The sequence below is a fragment of the Melanotaenia boesemani genome, chromosome 5, assembly GCF_017639745.1.
Source record: "Melanotaenia boesemani isolate fMelBoe1 chromosome 5, fMelBoe1.pri, whole genome shotgun sequence".
NCBI classification, from domain to species: Eukaryota; Metazoa; Chordata; class Actinopteri; order Atheriniformes; family Melanotaeniidae; genus Melanotaenia; species Melanotaenia boesemani.
In genome coordinates this window covers 19,099,105-19,112,281 of record NC_055686.1, presented here as the reverse complement: position 1 = coordinate 19,112,281, position 13,177 = coordinate 19,099,105, and the positions used below count along the sequence as shown (strand labels likewise).

General features: G+C 39.0%; 1 protein-coding gene across 19 annotated transcripts in view; it reads right to left on the bottom strand.

The window, feature by feature from the left end:
* LOC121640129 (adhesion G protein-coupled receptor L3-like) overlaps positions 1-13,177 on the bottom strand; it is a 225,146-nt gene that overhangs the window by 83,096 nt on the left and 128,873 nt on the right. For 8 of the 19 annotated variants that reach the window (XM_041985780.1, XM_041985781.1, XM_041985771.1 and 5 more), the window contains exons 6-7: positions 7,088-7,102; positions 3,681-4,490 (exon numbers count right to left, since the gene is read on the bottom strand). In XM_041985780.1, coding sequence (XP_041841714.1) covers positions 3,681-4,490; positions 7,088-7,102 — 825 coding nt within the window. The remainder of the gene's footprint in view (positions 1-3,680; positions 4,491-7,087; positions 7,103-13,177) is intronic. The other 11 variants (XM_041985788.1, XM_041985790.1, XM_041985773.1 and 8 more) reach the window with 2 other exon arrangements.

Genomic DNA, 13,177 nt, shown 5'->3' with positions numbered 1-13,177 from the left:
GTGGAAAATTATGTAAAGAAAAAAAAGTCCCTGGTTTCCAACCTAAAGACAGGAAAGCCAGGTTAAAAAAAATATTTTAGCCACGTATTTAGAGGCATTGTGGAAGGTCCAGAGAGCCACTTGTGGCCCCAGAGTCGCTGGTTGGAGACCCCTGATGTAGTGTTTGTAAACCAAAATTTACTGCTGTAAACCTTCTTAAAGGTACAGGCTCTAATTAATTGCTCCTCTTCTTTTAACACGTATTAAAATTATTTATTTTTTAAATGTAACCAAATAACGAAACTAGGATCAAATTTAAACATAATCAGTTATTAACAGAAATGACCGTAAGGTACATATGGCATCTACAATATGTGATAAACATCTAGTTAGAAAATATTCAGAACACAAATGATACTGGTTGCTGGAAATCATTTGCACCACTTCAAGTATTGACAGCTCTTCAGCTTGCTAGCGGGCAAGCTTTTGTGTTCTGAAACAATTTAATCCTGGCTATTCTTAATGGAGGACACGATTGAGCTGAAGCATGAGAACATGAAAGGTGAGCGGGGGAAAAATGGCAAAGGTGAAAATGGAGAATTGGGTCATTGACAGCTGGGAGAGAATGAATTTCCTCAACCGCCAGAGAATCAGCATCCACCAAAGAGGTCACTGTGAGATTTGTAATAATTTTCATGCATGTTTCATTCATGTGTTACCTTCTTTTATGCCTTTAAATGATGATGGGCAAATTTATTCTGGTCGTCCTTGCAAACTCTGCACTCAATGTGAACATGAAAAGTGGAAGGGAGCTTTTATATGCACTGGCTAATAGACACTTGTAAGCACATATTTTGTCATAAATTCAGATAAATGAATCATCAGTGGGTTGTCATGGAAGCATAGATCAGATATCCTTGAAAAACAGCTATTCTTTTTCATTAATATCAAATATTTTTTTAAAATTTCTTTTAGATGGGGCAGAAAAAAAATTGCATGTTGGTTGTTGCTTCTCCACATATGTAGTCATCAGTCACACATACCATTACATTTAGCCTGCCAAATGCCCTGTAGCATGTATTATGCCCTGGCCTTTGTGGTTGAGTACTGGGCCCAGCTGTGAGCCTGGCCTCATCTCTGCCGCTCTGCTGCTCATACACCATGCTCCACTGGTGTGGCAGGTCAGGCATGCTCATGGGATTGGAGGCATGAGTGGAAATGAGCTAGTGTTAGCCCGATCAGAGAATGACACCTTTCTGTGAGTGTTAACAGGCGCTGTGATCATGACACGGCATCAAATTTCACAAGCTCATGCTGGCGGCAAAAGGAAAAATGCTACACTGGCTTTGGTATTCTGGGATGCTGACTCATGAAGTCAAATTACTGGTCTCACTGAAAGTCTTTAAAAGATCCAACTGATAATATCAGCTGCTTCCTGAAATCTGTTCTGAATATAAGCTGAAATGTTTCCATTTCACCATCTTCCACTTTTCTGCAGCTCTGTTATCATTTTTGATATTTGCAGTTTGCCCCAGCTTCGTCTTGCTCTCCCATCTCTGCTCATCCTCAGTGGAGTTGCAAACAAATCAAACAAACAACACGATGCAGCCACAAATACAGACTAATTTGTGTAAAGTGAAGTGGTACCATGATGGTGATTCAAACAATTTGGTTGTACTTGTCCTGCTATATCAAACTTCCGCAACTCGGGAGACATGCATGTAGGAAATGTGCACCTAAACATACTTGCTTTCCTCAGATCTGGAAGTTAATCAAACAAGATGGTTTATTATTCTGGGGTCCATTCAGTCACCGTTTATTCCTTATCAATCTGTTTATCTGACGTTTATATTTGTTCTCTGACTCCATCCATCCACTTAATGCAGCATTTTACTATCTATATTCATGCAGCAGACTCTTTTGGAGTACAGCCTATTCTGCAACAGCAGCCAAATACTTTTCACAAGGAAGTCTAATATTGAGCGTGTGTGTGTTTGTGTGTCCATGGAAGTTTGTTGGACCATTGTATCACTGCTAAACAGCAAAGAATTTTTCAATCCAGAAAGCACATAACACCATTTCACTCCTCCTTAACTACAACAAATTATGTTATGGGTAGCTGTACATCTTCAAAACCAGACACTGCAAACATGGTTACTGAACAAATGAATATATTATGGAGTGTGTGGATGCAGAACTCTGTGCAAAAAAAGATTTGAGGAAAAATAGCAGTCAGCTAGGGAAAATAAATTCACCTGGCAAGCAGAAGGTAGAAAAAGCTCCTGAGGAAAAGGCAGAAGTACAGATTTCACAGTCAAATAACTTGTGACATTTTTGACTAGAGCTGTTGATGAGATGGCGCAAAGAATTACCTTGGTGTGTCAAAACTGGTTCTTTTTTCCTGTTATATGCTTTTCAGCAAGCACCAATTTAGAAAAAAAGAACAATGGGGTGAAGAAATTACACTTTTCAAAGGACTTTTTGGGAAGATGTCTGTAAGCAGAACTTTTCAGCAGCAGATGTAAAAGATGTCAGCTTGTGGCTAAAATACAGAGGAAAGTGGAGGTGGAAAAAGAGTGCCCCAGTAGGAAAGATTCAAGAATATTAAAGATTGTTAAATGTTAACTTTGATATCTAAAGAAATCTCGCCTGCCTTTGGCACATCAGACATGACAAACACATAAAACAAGTGCTAAAAATGGTTGTTGAATTGTCAGCTTGTCAACTGTCAACTCATATGAAACACATTTAACATTTCTAAAACCCACAGATACACACCCTCTTCACATCTGTCATAGCTTGGTAACACTGTTGGCAAGAAGGTTTTTGATATTTTCCTTGATTGGGGGTTTTCTATTTGGATTTTGCTTATGCTTGCCTTTCGTTTGCCTAGTCTGGGGTTACCTTGCCATAGTTTATAGACATCTATGTTAGGTTGATTGGTGCATAGCTATGTGTCAGCTTGTGATGTACTAGCAGCTAATGGCATCTGGGATGACTCCAGTTCTTTGTAAGCCTAAGTGGATGAAGCCAGTTTAGAGATTGGATGGATGAACCTGGAGTTAAAAAAAAAAAAAGGTTTGGAAAAGACCAGGCTTTGGCATGCAGCCTTTCAAAACATTGAACATCCCCTATAGGACAAAGTGGAAGAGACATCCAAGATCTTTTGGCTGAGAAACACTGAGGTGACATCTATTCCTGCTTTCTAGAAATATAAAATGGAAACACTTTAGCTATATAGCCGCTTATACGGCTATAGTTATAGTTTCTATCTGTGTGTAACTACACCTTGCTTTGTTGCTTTAGTTGTGATAAAATTTAAAATACAGAATTAACAAGTTGAACAGCACTAAAGTGACTGGCAGTAGATCAAATGAGCCATTTAAAATACATTGATTGATCCTTAATGGTAAGAATGCCAGTCACCTTACTGGACTAATACAGGTAGTGAGAAAAAGCTTAAGGATAGTCAGATATTGGAAAGGCTAGTGGATCAAAGTAATGTAAAATTTCATGTTAATCTCTGGCTATTTGACAAATTTTAACACCGTCCCATTGGAGACATTAGATTAACCCAATTTAACTTGTGTTTTACACTCCGGTGTAAAAATCATGTAATAGTGCCTTCCATTACTCTCATTCTGAGACACTACTCCTGTAAATTATATAAGAAATGATGAAATAAATAAAGTGGCTCTTACCAAGTCTGTTGTCCAATGCTCCAAAGTCCAGCGAGTATTTGACAACATGGTAATTGTTCCAAACATACAGCAGGTTGTCCCTAGGATTATAATCCACAGCAGCAATGTACTGATAAGAGTTAGGGAAAGGGATGTCCAGAAACCCATCTTTACTTAGTTCTGTGTTATAGATGTAGTCTATCTTGTTTCCTGTTGCTTCGTTGTCATCATCTTCATATACCGACTTCACCACATAGAGGATCCCACAAATCATAAAGGCGTTGGATGCTGAGCGTTTGTCATAAGCTGTGTCCCAGGTCCCCTCTACACGCAGTGTGTAGGGATTGAGCTGGCTGATGACAATGCGTCCATTATTTTGCTCAGTAGCATAAATCACCCAAAGTCCGTTTTCATCTACAGCCAAGTCGATGTCGGATTTTCCTCCCCAACGATATGGTGATGTGTCATGATAGTTGGCGTTAGCTATGATAGCCTCTCCGCTTTTGATACGAGTTCGGAGGTCAAACTTGACAATATTGCGTGTGCGCTCCTTGTTGAAGAAGAGTGCTCCATCGTAGACGACAAAGCCTGTTCCATCAACCCGATGTGGGAGCTTGTAGGTTGTTGTCGGCCTTCCAGCGATGAAATCTTCCTTGGAAGAGTATTCGGTCAAGGTGTCTGTTCGGTAGGGTGTCCAAGGCATGTAGTAGATCTTATCAGAGGCCTGCAGAGGGTCTTTGCACCAGGCTCCGGACTGGTGGTCGGATTCAAAGAGGTGCTCACTCTGGTACACCCTGTGCAGAAGCCCTGGGCACAGGAATACTGAGGAGCCAAAAATGGGGAAAGACAATTGCAGAGTTACATTGGCAGGTATTAAAATAGCGAATCAAGACAGTAACTCAAGTTAAATCTGCAACTCATTGCTCTCTATGAAAGACTAGGATGCTGACTTTCAACTTCGCCATCTCTGTTGGGATAATCAGATTTATTTTAAAAGTAGAGAGAATTTGCATAAAAATAATATTAGTGATGGAGTTCATTAGATCACTCAAGCAAGTTTTGGATTTGCTTTTACAAAGCATGGAAATTGGAATTTAACAGAACACAACCAATATCCAGAAATACCATCTCATGCTCCATTGCTGCCAGCTGTGGCCTGGGTTTCAGTTACTTACTGCAGTTTACAGTTTGCAGCTTAGAAGATATTTCTAGTTCAGCTGGTCTCTGACCCTGAAAGCAATTATCTACAACGTCGCTGAACAAACTGACTCAATGTTTGTAGGAAGGGGAGACTAAACTCAGTGAGGGGTTATCTCTGCTGACTTAATGTAGAGCAGATACTTTTAAAACTTACCAGTTGTGCCATTAACTCGTCCACATCCTCATATAAACACACATTTTTTTTTTCTTTTCACTACAGCCTCTACTCACATATATAAAAAAATAAAACAATGTCTTCATTTAAACATCTCAGTGAGAGATCTAAATAAGAAAAAAAAACAACCACAATTTTGATTAATGGCTATGTTACAATTATTGGCTAAGGCAGCCCCTCAGCCAATAATTAAGAGAAGTCAAAAGAAAAGACATCATGTATATAGTGTCTGCCATTCCATTATTTCATTGACATGACATTTGTAATCTTTGCTGTGATTTACAGCACCACACACAATAAACTAATTATATGTAAACTGGTTTAAACTCAAATCAGATAAAGCTCAGCAAAGGCAATACAGCTGGAGCTGCTCCATGGTAAGCACCATCTGCAAAAGCCAATTTCAGTTAACTATTGATTATTGCACACTGAAGCAATTATCATTTTTTTTCTCTTTCTAAAAAGATGCCATTTAAATTCACAATGACAAAGCCTACAGAGTCATAGTAGGTTAACTATATAAAGGTAATACTCAACATGAAAAACTGACAATATATCATAAGAAAACAGATTTCTGCAAGAACTGGAAGAAACATGAATATGAACAAAAGTAGCAATACAGTCATGATTTTTATTTTATTTTATTTTTCCATTTCCACAGGTTTGCACCCAGACTGCTTTAAAAAATAAAACACAATGTGTGTGAGAGGGCTCTTTTTACTGTAATGGGGCAGCAGCCTGACAGAGCGCTGACAGGTTCAAGCTGCAGATCCGTTGAGAGTCAGAAGCTGCGTGCTTCAGGGGAAAAGAGGAGAAAGAGACAGCAAAAACAGAGGCTTCTTTCCATTGTAATCTCCCAAGATTAAACATGTTGTCTACCTGCAGGTGAAAATGTGGTGAGATGCATCCCGGTGACACAGAGCCTCGGCAGGCATCTCAGCGTTTGCTCCACTAAATGCTATGAGAGCAATTTCTCTGGTTGGAAAACAAGATGTGCTCGGGTACAAGGTCAGAGTAGCTAAGCTTTGTACTGACAGCACACTGGGCTCTATGCAGGTGGTGAAAATATGCTTTTTTTAAAGGATGTGAGGGCAAAGATGGAGGAGTGAATGAAAGACATTAGAGAAGTTATGCAATCATGGCTTTCATGGGGAATTTTTACAAACTGCTACAGCAGCAGTAGACTCTTATCTATAAAACCTCCCACTTCACCTTTATTGCTCATTCCCCTTTCCACAGATTTCTGTATTATGTCATTAATTAGTGACTACTAAGAAAACTAAAATGTATCGCAAAGCCATTAAAGCTCCACTCTTGAGTCTTGTTTCATGATTTTATTTTTTTAAATTTAATGTCTGACTATAGAAGTATTCCCAACCCATGTAGGCAATAACCTTGCAAACACCAAACTTTTTAAGGCACGCGAAGTTTTAGAATCTTACAATGCTGATAATGTAAGATTGCAAGTGCAATTATCTCTCTCTAGTATTGACATGTGAGTCCCCGAAGGTTGTAGCCATCATCATGTTAGAGCTATTTGAAAAATGCTGACAGCTTATTGGACAAGCTATTGATCAACCTGTATAGCTTTCTGCTTTAATATTATCCAGCTGATAAAGCAGAGGAGGAATAGTTTTCAGTTATTGCAGGGAATAAAAACATGTTCCAGTGTTATGGGATATCAGCAGGGAGTAGCTTGTAATGTTTTTTCACCCTCGGGCATTATTATAAATGTAGGAATGTCAACACCTGTGTATTTAATTCTGGTGATGAAGAGATGAAGGAGAGGGTTCAATGAATTATTTAAACGCTTCTGTATGTACATGAGAAATAATAAAGAGGAAAGAAACTTTTTTCTTCCCCCTTTTGATTGTGTCATTGAACAATTTAATTTTCCCCATGAATTACATGCTGAACCACACCAATGAAGCACACAATGAACATGAACCTAAAATATGGCAAAAACTTGCTGCAGCAACCCGTCACCAGACAATCTAAGCACAGATGCAAATGGGAAATGGAGGTGAAGGAAGAGTTGTTGACATTTAGTTACCTTTTTGCTCCACTTCTATTTTTAGGCATGAAGGGGGAGAAAAAGAGAAAGAAAGAAAGAAAAAAATTACAGATTAATGATGTGAGAACTGACTTATTTTCACAGTCACATAAAAGAACAAGAGATGCGTGGTGTTAGTGGAAGAGACACATTAAACATTTAATCACAGGCTTTAGGAAAGGAGAACATACTGGGTCACACATGAGCCTGCTGTTAAAAAAAAGAGCCTGCTGGTTAATAAAGTCTTAAATTGGAGTCAATTGTACATTTTTTTTCTATTTTTGGAGTGGTTGCTGTGAGATTGAATAAATTGAGCAAGACCTCCCCTAAAACCATAATGTTCAAATGTGGCTGTTTACAGGTTAGATCCAGTACCCAGCTCAGTTCTAGGATTCACAGAATGGTGGAAATCAATGTGACCAGTGTAACTACTGGTTTAGCAATCTAACAGATAGTTTGCCAATAAACCTGAATTGAATTTTAGATTTTAAAATGCCTTTGACTTATTTTCTTTGACATAAATTTGAAGCATTAATTTGCTTCCAAATCAAGTATAAACAATTACACATCCAGTACTAAAATATGAATGATGAATTAAAGTGATTTTCACACTTAAAAGTCCACTAGATTAGGGATTGATTCAGAGGGCGGTTGCAACATTTAGCTGCTTTGAGTTTGCTTTCACACAGCACCAAACCTTTTTAATACTATTCCCCTCCTCACCTGAAGTGGCGCTACATCAAGAATTACAGAAGAAAGGAAAAACTAGGAGCAAGAAAACTTCATCTTTTGGTGGTTAATGCAAAGCCATTTCCATTGCTGCTACACGAGCTGTAGTACGCTTCCTGTATTTGTTTCACTTGAAGCAAACAGAGACCTATGTTTTTAAGGTGGACCAGTTTCATTCTTTAATCATGCATATCAGGGTTCAGGTGCACATTCACACCTTTCCAAACAAACCAGACTTTCTGAGCAAATGAACCAGGGTTTGATTAAGAGGAGGTGGTGTAAATGCACCCTTAGTGTCATTTTGTGAATTGCTTTGCAAATAAACTCAGCTAAATTTTAATGGAACACACAGCAAAAGGGGTTCAAACCGCTAAAGTGTTTGGGAGTGTTCAAAGGTTTTCTCTGAAAAACTTTTATTGAAGTGTAATGAACAATACCTTGACAAGTATAGCTTAAATAGTGAAGTTTGTCCTGGGATTAACATAATAAAACAACTTTTTTTTTTTAATGCATGAATGTGAAGATACAAAAGTTAGAGCTTTTGAAGCTACACCTCATTAAGTACACTGAAGGTCTGTCATATCCTACAGAGACCGTTAAATCTCAACTTTATATATCACCTCCACTTTAGACAACGCTTTTAGGTCACTCGTGGCATTTTGTCATTCTCCCCCATTTGAGGGTGGGGTTAGTATCCACCCAGCATGCCTGCTCCTGTCCCTCTCCCTGCAGTAATCCTGCTTCTAATAAGAGAGGATTAACCTCTGTTACCAAGGCTTACAAGAGTTCTCTCCTCCAAATGAAGAGTGCAACAGAGTGAGGTATGGAGGTCAGTGGGTAGGGGTGGGCAGGGTAAAAGTTTGAAAGATGGGAAAGTTATTAGGGGAGAACAATATCAATGCAAGGCAGTGAGCCAATGACAGAGAGAGAGAAAGAGGGATAGTGGTGACAGGCGAAGGGAAAGGGGAAAATAATGGATAGAGGCTTTCAACACATTGTTTGTCAGATCATAAACTGGTATACTGGGTGCAGCGCAGCACCTCATTAACGGCAAACATTCGAGCTGTCGCTATAGCACAATAAGTCCATAGCTTGTGCAACAGTTGCTCAGGGCTATGTGTGAATCACCATTACTGGCAACTCTGATTTACCAACAACACAGAACTGCATGCAAACCCCTATGCACCAAATCAAAGTAAAACGGCTGATCGAAGCCTCCTCACTTCCCATGAGCAACAGCCACACAACAGGGACCACAGAGAGGTCGGCCTTTTTCTGATTGAGCGATCACTAACAGTGGCGAGGGGAGAGGCGGGTAATGATCTATAAAAAAAGGCATTAGTGGTGGGGATGTGAGAAGTAGTATACAACGCAATCACCAGGGGAGATGGTGTGCGAAGGGAGTAAAGGATGTGGATGAAATCCCTGACAAGGAAATACACCACTCCCCGGGCTATAGTCCAGCATGTGGTTCTTTCGCTTGACCGGAAGATGCTGGGGGATGCAACAAGGGCACCCATCAGTACACTTGAAGTAATTTGCTCATGTCGTGTCTACTCATGTTTCACCACAAACAGATATGCCTGTGATGTCTGCCTTGGATTTCCACGTTTACTGCACTGCAGACACATAAGGAGCAGCAGGAAAAGCAGAGACGGAGAATTGATTTATCTGAAAAGCTTCTTTACTCCACCCCACCACCTCCATTGTGACCTTAATACGATTTTGGTCATGGCTGTCACTGAGTAACTAAAAAGCTCTTAGCTCTCTCATCTCTTACTTCTTTTTCTCTTTCCTTCTTCTTGTCTTTTCCAGTGGCCCCCTCGGCTTTTGAAACTTTTAGGTTTATGAAAAATATCCAAGTAAAATCAGAGCTGCATTGGTGGAAGGGTTCCATCTTCCGCCATCTCGAAAAATAGTCCCTAGAGCATCACATTTATTAGTTTAATTAAAAAAAACATCATCACTTGTACTAACTGTTTACTAAAAATGACTTGAACTGATGCTTCAGGACAGCATTTCATAAATTAAACACTTCGGCCTTCCTTAAAAAGAATTTCTTTCTACCTGTGGTCAGCTCATTTAAAAAGGTGTAAACAGTTTATTCATGTGATGAAGACACAGTTTGGTCATCATAATATATGATCAGATCACACAACAATTCATTTTAATTAGTAAAAATAATTTAAAAACACTAAAGAATGTACAATGTTCAAATAATTATGCAAACAGATTTTTTTTTTAGTTCTAAAAGCTCCACACTAGCTTTGGCTTGAATTTATCATTTGTCAAATTACTTTTATTAGCTCATGGGTGAAAACTGTTACCTGATGTGAGAAAAGATTCCATTGTTTTTTTGCTATGGGGAGACCAGTTGGATACAACATCAAGTAAGCAATTGCTGGCAGTATTTTCTCAGAGGAAATGAGATGACCAGCTTTAATCACTCTTTCTTGGCTGCCAAAGCTAACGCAAAAGAGGAAAAGCCACTTGGGATTTGCAGTTGATGAAGTCTATTTTTTATTTTTTTTTTTGTACCAATGCATTTCTCAGCACAGTTGTGCACAGGCAAACATGAGAGAAGCACTGTGCAAACAGTCTTATCGTTTGTCCACTCTAACTCCACTAGAGCAGTTTGGAGTTAGTCCCCGTACTTCAACACACTTCAGTGCTGCTCATTCAACTTCCAAGCCTTTAAAGATCATTCCAGTGATACAAAACTACTGCACACACTGATCAGGAAACATTATTCACCAATAGATAAATACTTATTTAGAAGCTTGTCTAGGTTAGTTTACATTTGCAGCATTTAAACACACAGCTGGCCAATTTTTACTGAATACATTCTTGGCCAAAATCCGCCATCAAATTTAGGCAAAACAATTACTCACTGAATTGTGTGCTCAAAGCTTGTAACAGCTTGGCTTTTTGTTTGGTGCAGTCTGCCAAACATGGGAAAGAGCAATGTGGCTGATTCTGAAGCTCACCTAAATGAACAAGTTGTCATAGATGATTTAAAAGGCCGAACCGGCAACATGCAAGTATGACTTTAAAAACAAACAAACAAACAAATAAAAAAAAAAAGAAAAACAAAATTAGTTTTTTAAAAAAAAAAAAAAAAAGGGTGAAAGGAAACAGTGCTTTTGAGCGTTGTTCCAGTTCTGAAAGGGTGACAGGCAGACAATGCTAAAGCACTTCAGCGATTCGCCTTAACATACACCATACAAGTCTTTAATTCAACGCCCACACCATAACTTGTACTGCTACTTAACGTAGTACTTCCTTCCAAAGACACGTGCCAGGCAGCTAACAATAGAGACCTTTAGCTGCCGCAAGAGCCGATCCCGTCACGTGAGCGGCAACTGTATGGATTTTCATTTGAATAATTAATGCTTCCCAATTTCACACTAATGGTTGAGAGGTATCAGAATGGTATCATTAGCCACTAATAGAGATTCATGGCGAAATGGCAGCAATATTTTTTGCAATACCCCCTCCTCCTCCCCACACACTTTTTTTTTCCTTCCTCCCTCTGTCTCAACGAAGGAGTTGCAGAATGAAAACCCCTTAACTCCATCCCATCAGCTTTTTTAATTAATGACACAGATTACGGGGCTTTGAATAGCATGTGCCTAAGGATGGGGGAGGTTTTGACGGGCTACCATCTCTCTTTCTCTAAATTCCCTCTTCAGTCCCTCTCATTTTTTTCTCCTGGTGCTATCATTCTCCTCAGTCAGTATGCACAAGTCTCCCATACCGTCATTACAGGTTCCATTTCTCAACAGCCCTCTTTTTCTTTCAGCCACTTGTCTGCTCTCTTTGTGTTCCCTTGTGCTACTTATTCAATCTCCTCCCTATAGCATCTCCTTTCTGTCTCCATTGCTTTTTTTGCTCCCTCCTACAGGGAAGCAGCTATGCTATCTTATAACCTTGACAATGCTGGAAGCTGTCTGTGTGCATGTTTTTTCTTGTGTGTGTTTGTGTGTATATGTGTGTGTGTGTTTTCCTCTCTTTGAGGGACAGGTGCAAGGACTTGGCATTCGCCCAGCTTACTTTCCACGTGGGACTGACCAACAGAAAGCAAGAGAGAGACAAAGGAAGTGGAATCCAGGAAAAGCACAATTAAATACATTTTAGTGGAGTATAGCAGGGGACTGGAGCAGACATAACCTAATTGCACCACCTAAAACATGTCTTGCTTTGCAGGGACCTTAAAATTACAGAGAAACACAGAGAGATGGAGGGAAATATAGATGGAAAATGAAAGTGTTCCACATGGTGAATGGATTTACACCCCTGACCCCCCCAAAAAATAAAAAATAAATAAATAAACAATGAGAGATGTGCTTAGCTGGTTGATTGTTAAAAAGAGAGAACCCCTGAGGAGGCTGATCTCTAATTAGCACTGTATCCTCAACACATGGCACCCCAACAAGTCTTTCTGAAACTAGAGCTTAGGTGCATTTGTGTCTGTGGCAGCTTGAGGAAATGCTAAAATAAAAGCTTTGCTTGTGCTACATGAATGGTAGCATTTATAGACACGTCTATAGCTTGTAAAACATTGTCTAGCCAAGAGAAAGAGGGAGGATCCTGGATGTATGTTAGTGAATAATAGAGCAGCTGCTAGGAAACCAGAACCTGATAGATTACAGCAGCTTATTTAGCTATTAGTGGGGGAAAACAGTTTCCACATGTCCAGATTCACCCCTTTATCACAGCCATTTATCCACTTTGGTAATCACTGCTTAACCATGCACTTGTATTGCCTCTCAACTGGGAAAACATCTTTTTTTTTCTGTAGGACTGTTAATCCTGTCTGCAACAACTGCTATTTTCTATCTTAAGCTAATGCACTTTTGTTGTCCTTCTTGTATAAACATTTTGGAGTTGTATTAATAAGATTATCTAATTTATTAAAGTATTATTGAAGTATTAATCTAAATACTGCGCTGTAATTAAATGTGGAAACAAATTTGCTAAATACAAAGTATTGCAAAAATAAAGATAACATATCCAAAAATGTAAGGGTGAAAAGTATAACTGAATTTCAATCTGATTTTGACTGGAAAAATAACAAGTTAGGAAATTTGTGTTTAATAATACTAATTGGTGTAGCATTATACATCGTGGAAAAGCTGAGCAGTCACCTTTGCAACAAGATATTACTTTTAAAGATCCTGCTTCTTTAAAATGAGTAACAAAGCTAAACATGTAGGCAGGGCACTCAAAAAATGGGCCAAAATCCCATGCAATATTCTCCTATTTATAGTCACTTTTGTTATGAGACTGAAATTCTACCAAGTGTGTGCCAGTCACAGAAGTATGACCGACCCCTGACTGGCACCTAATTGATTGAAAGAT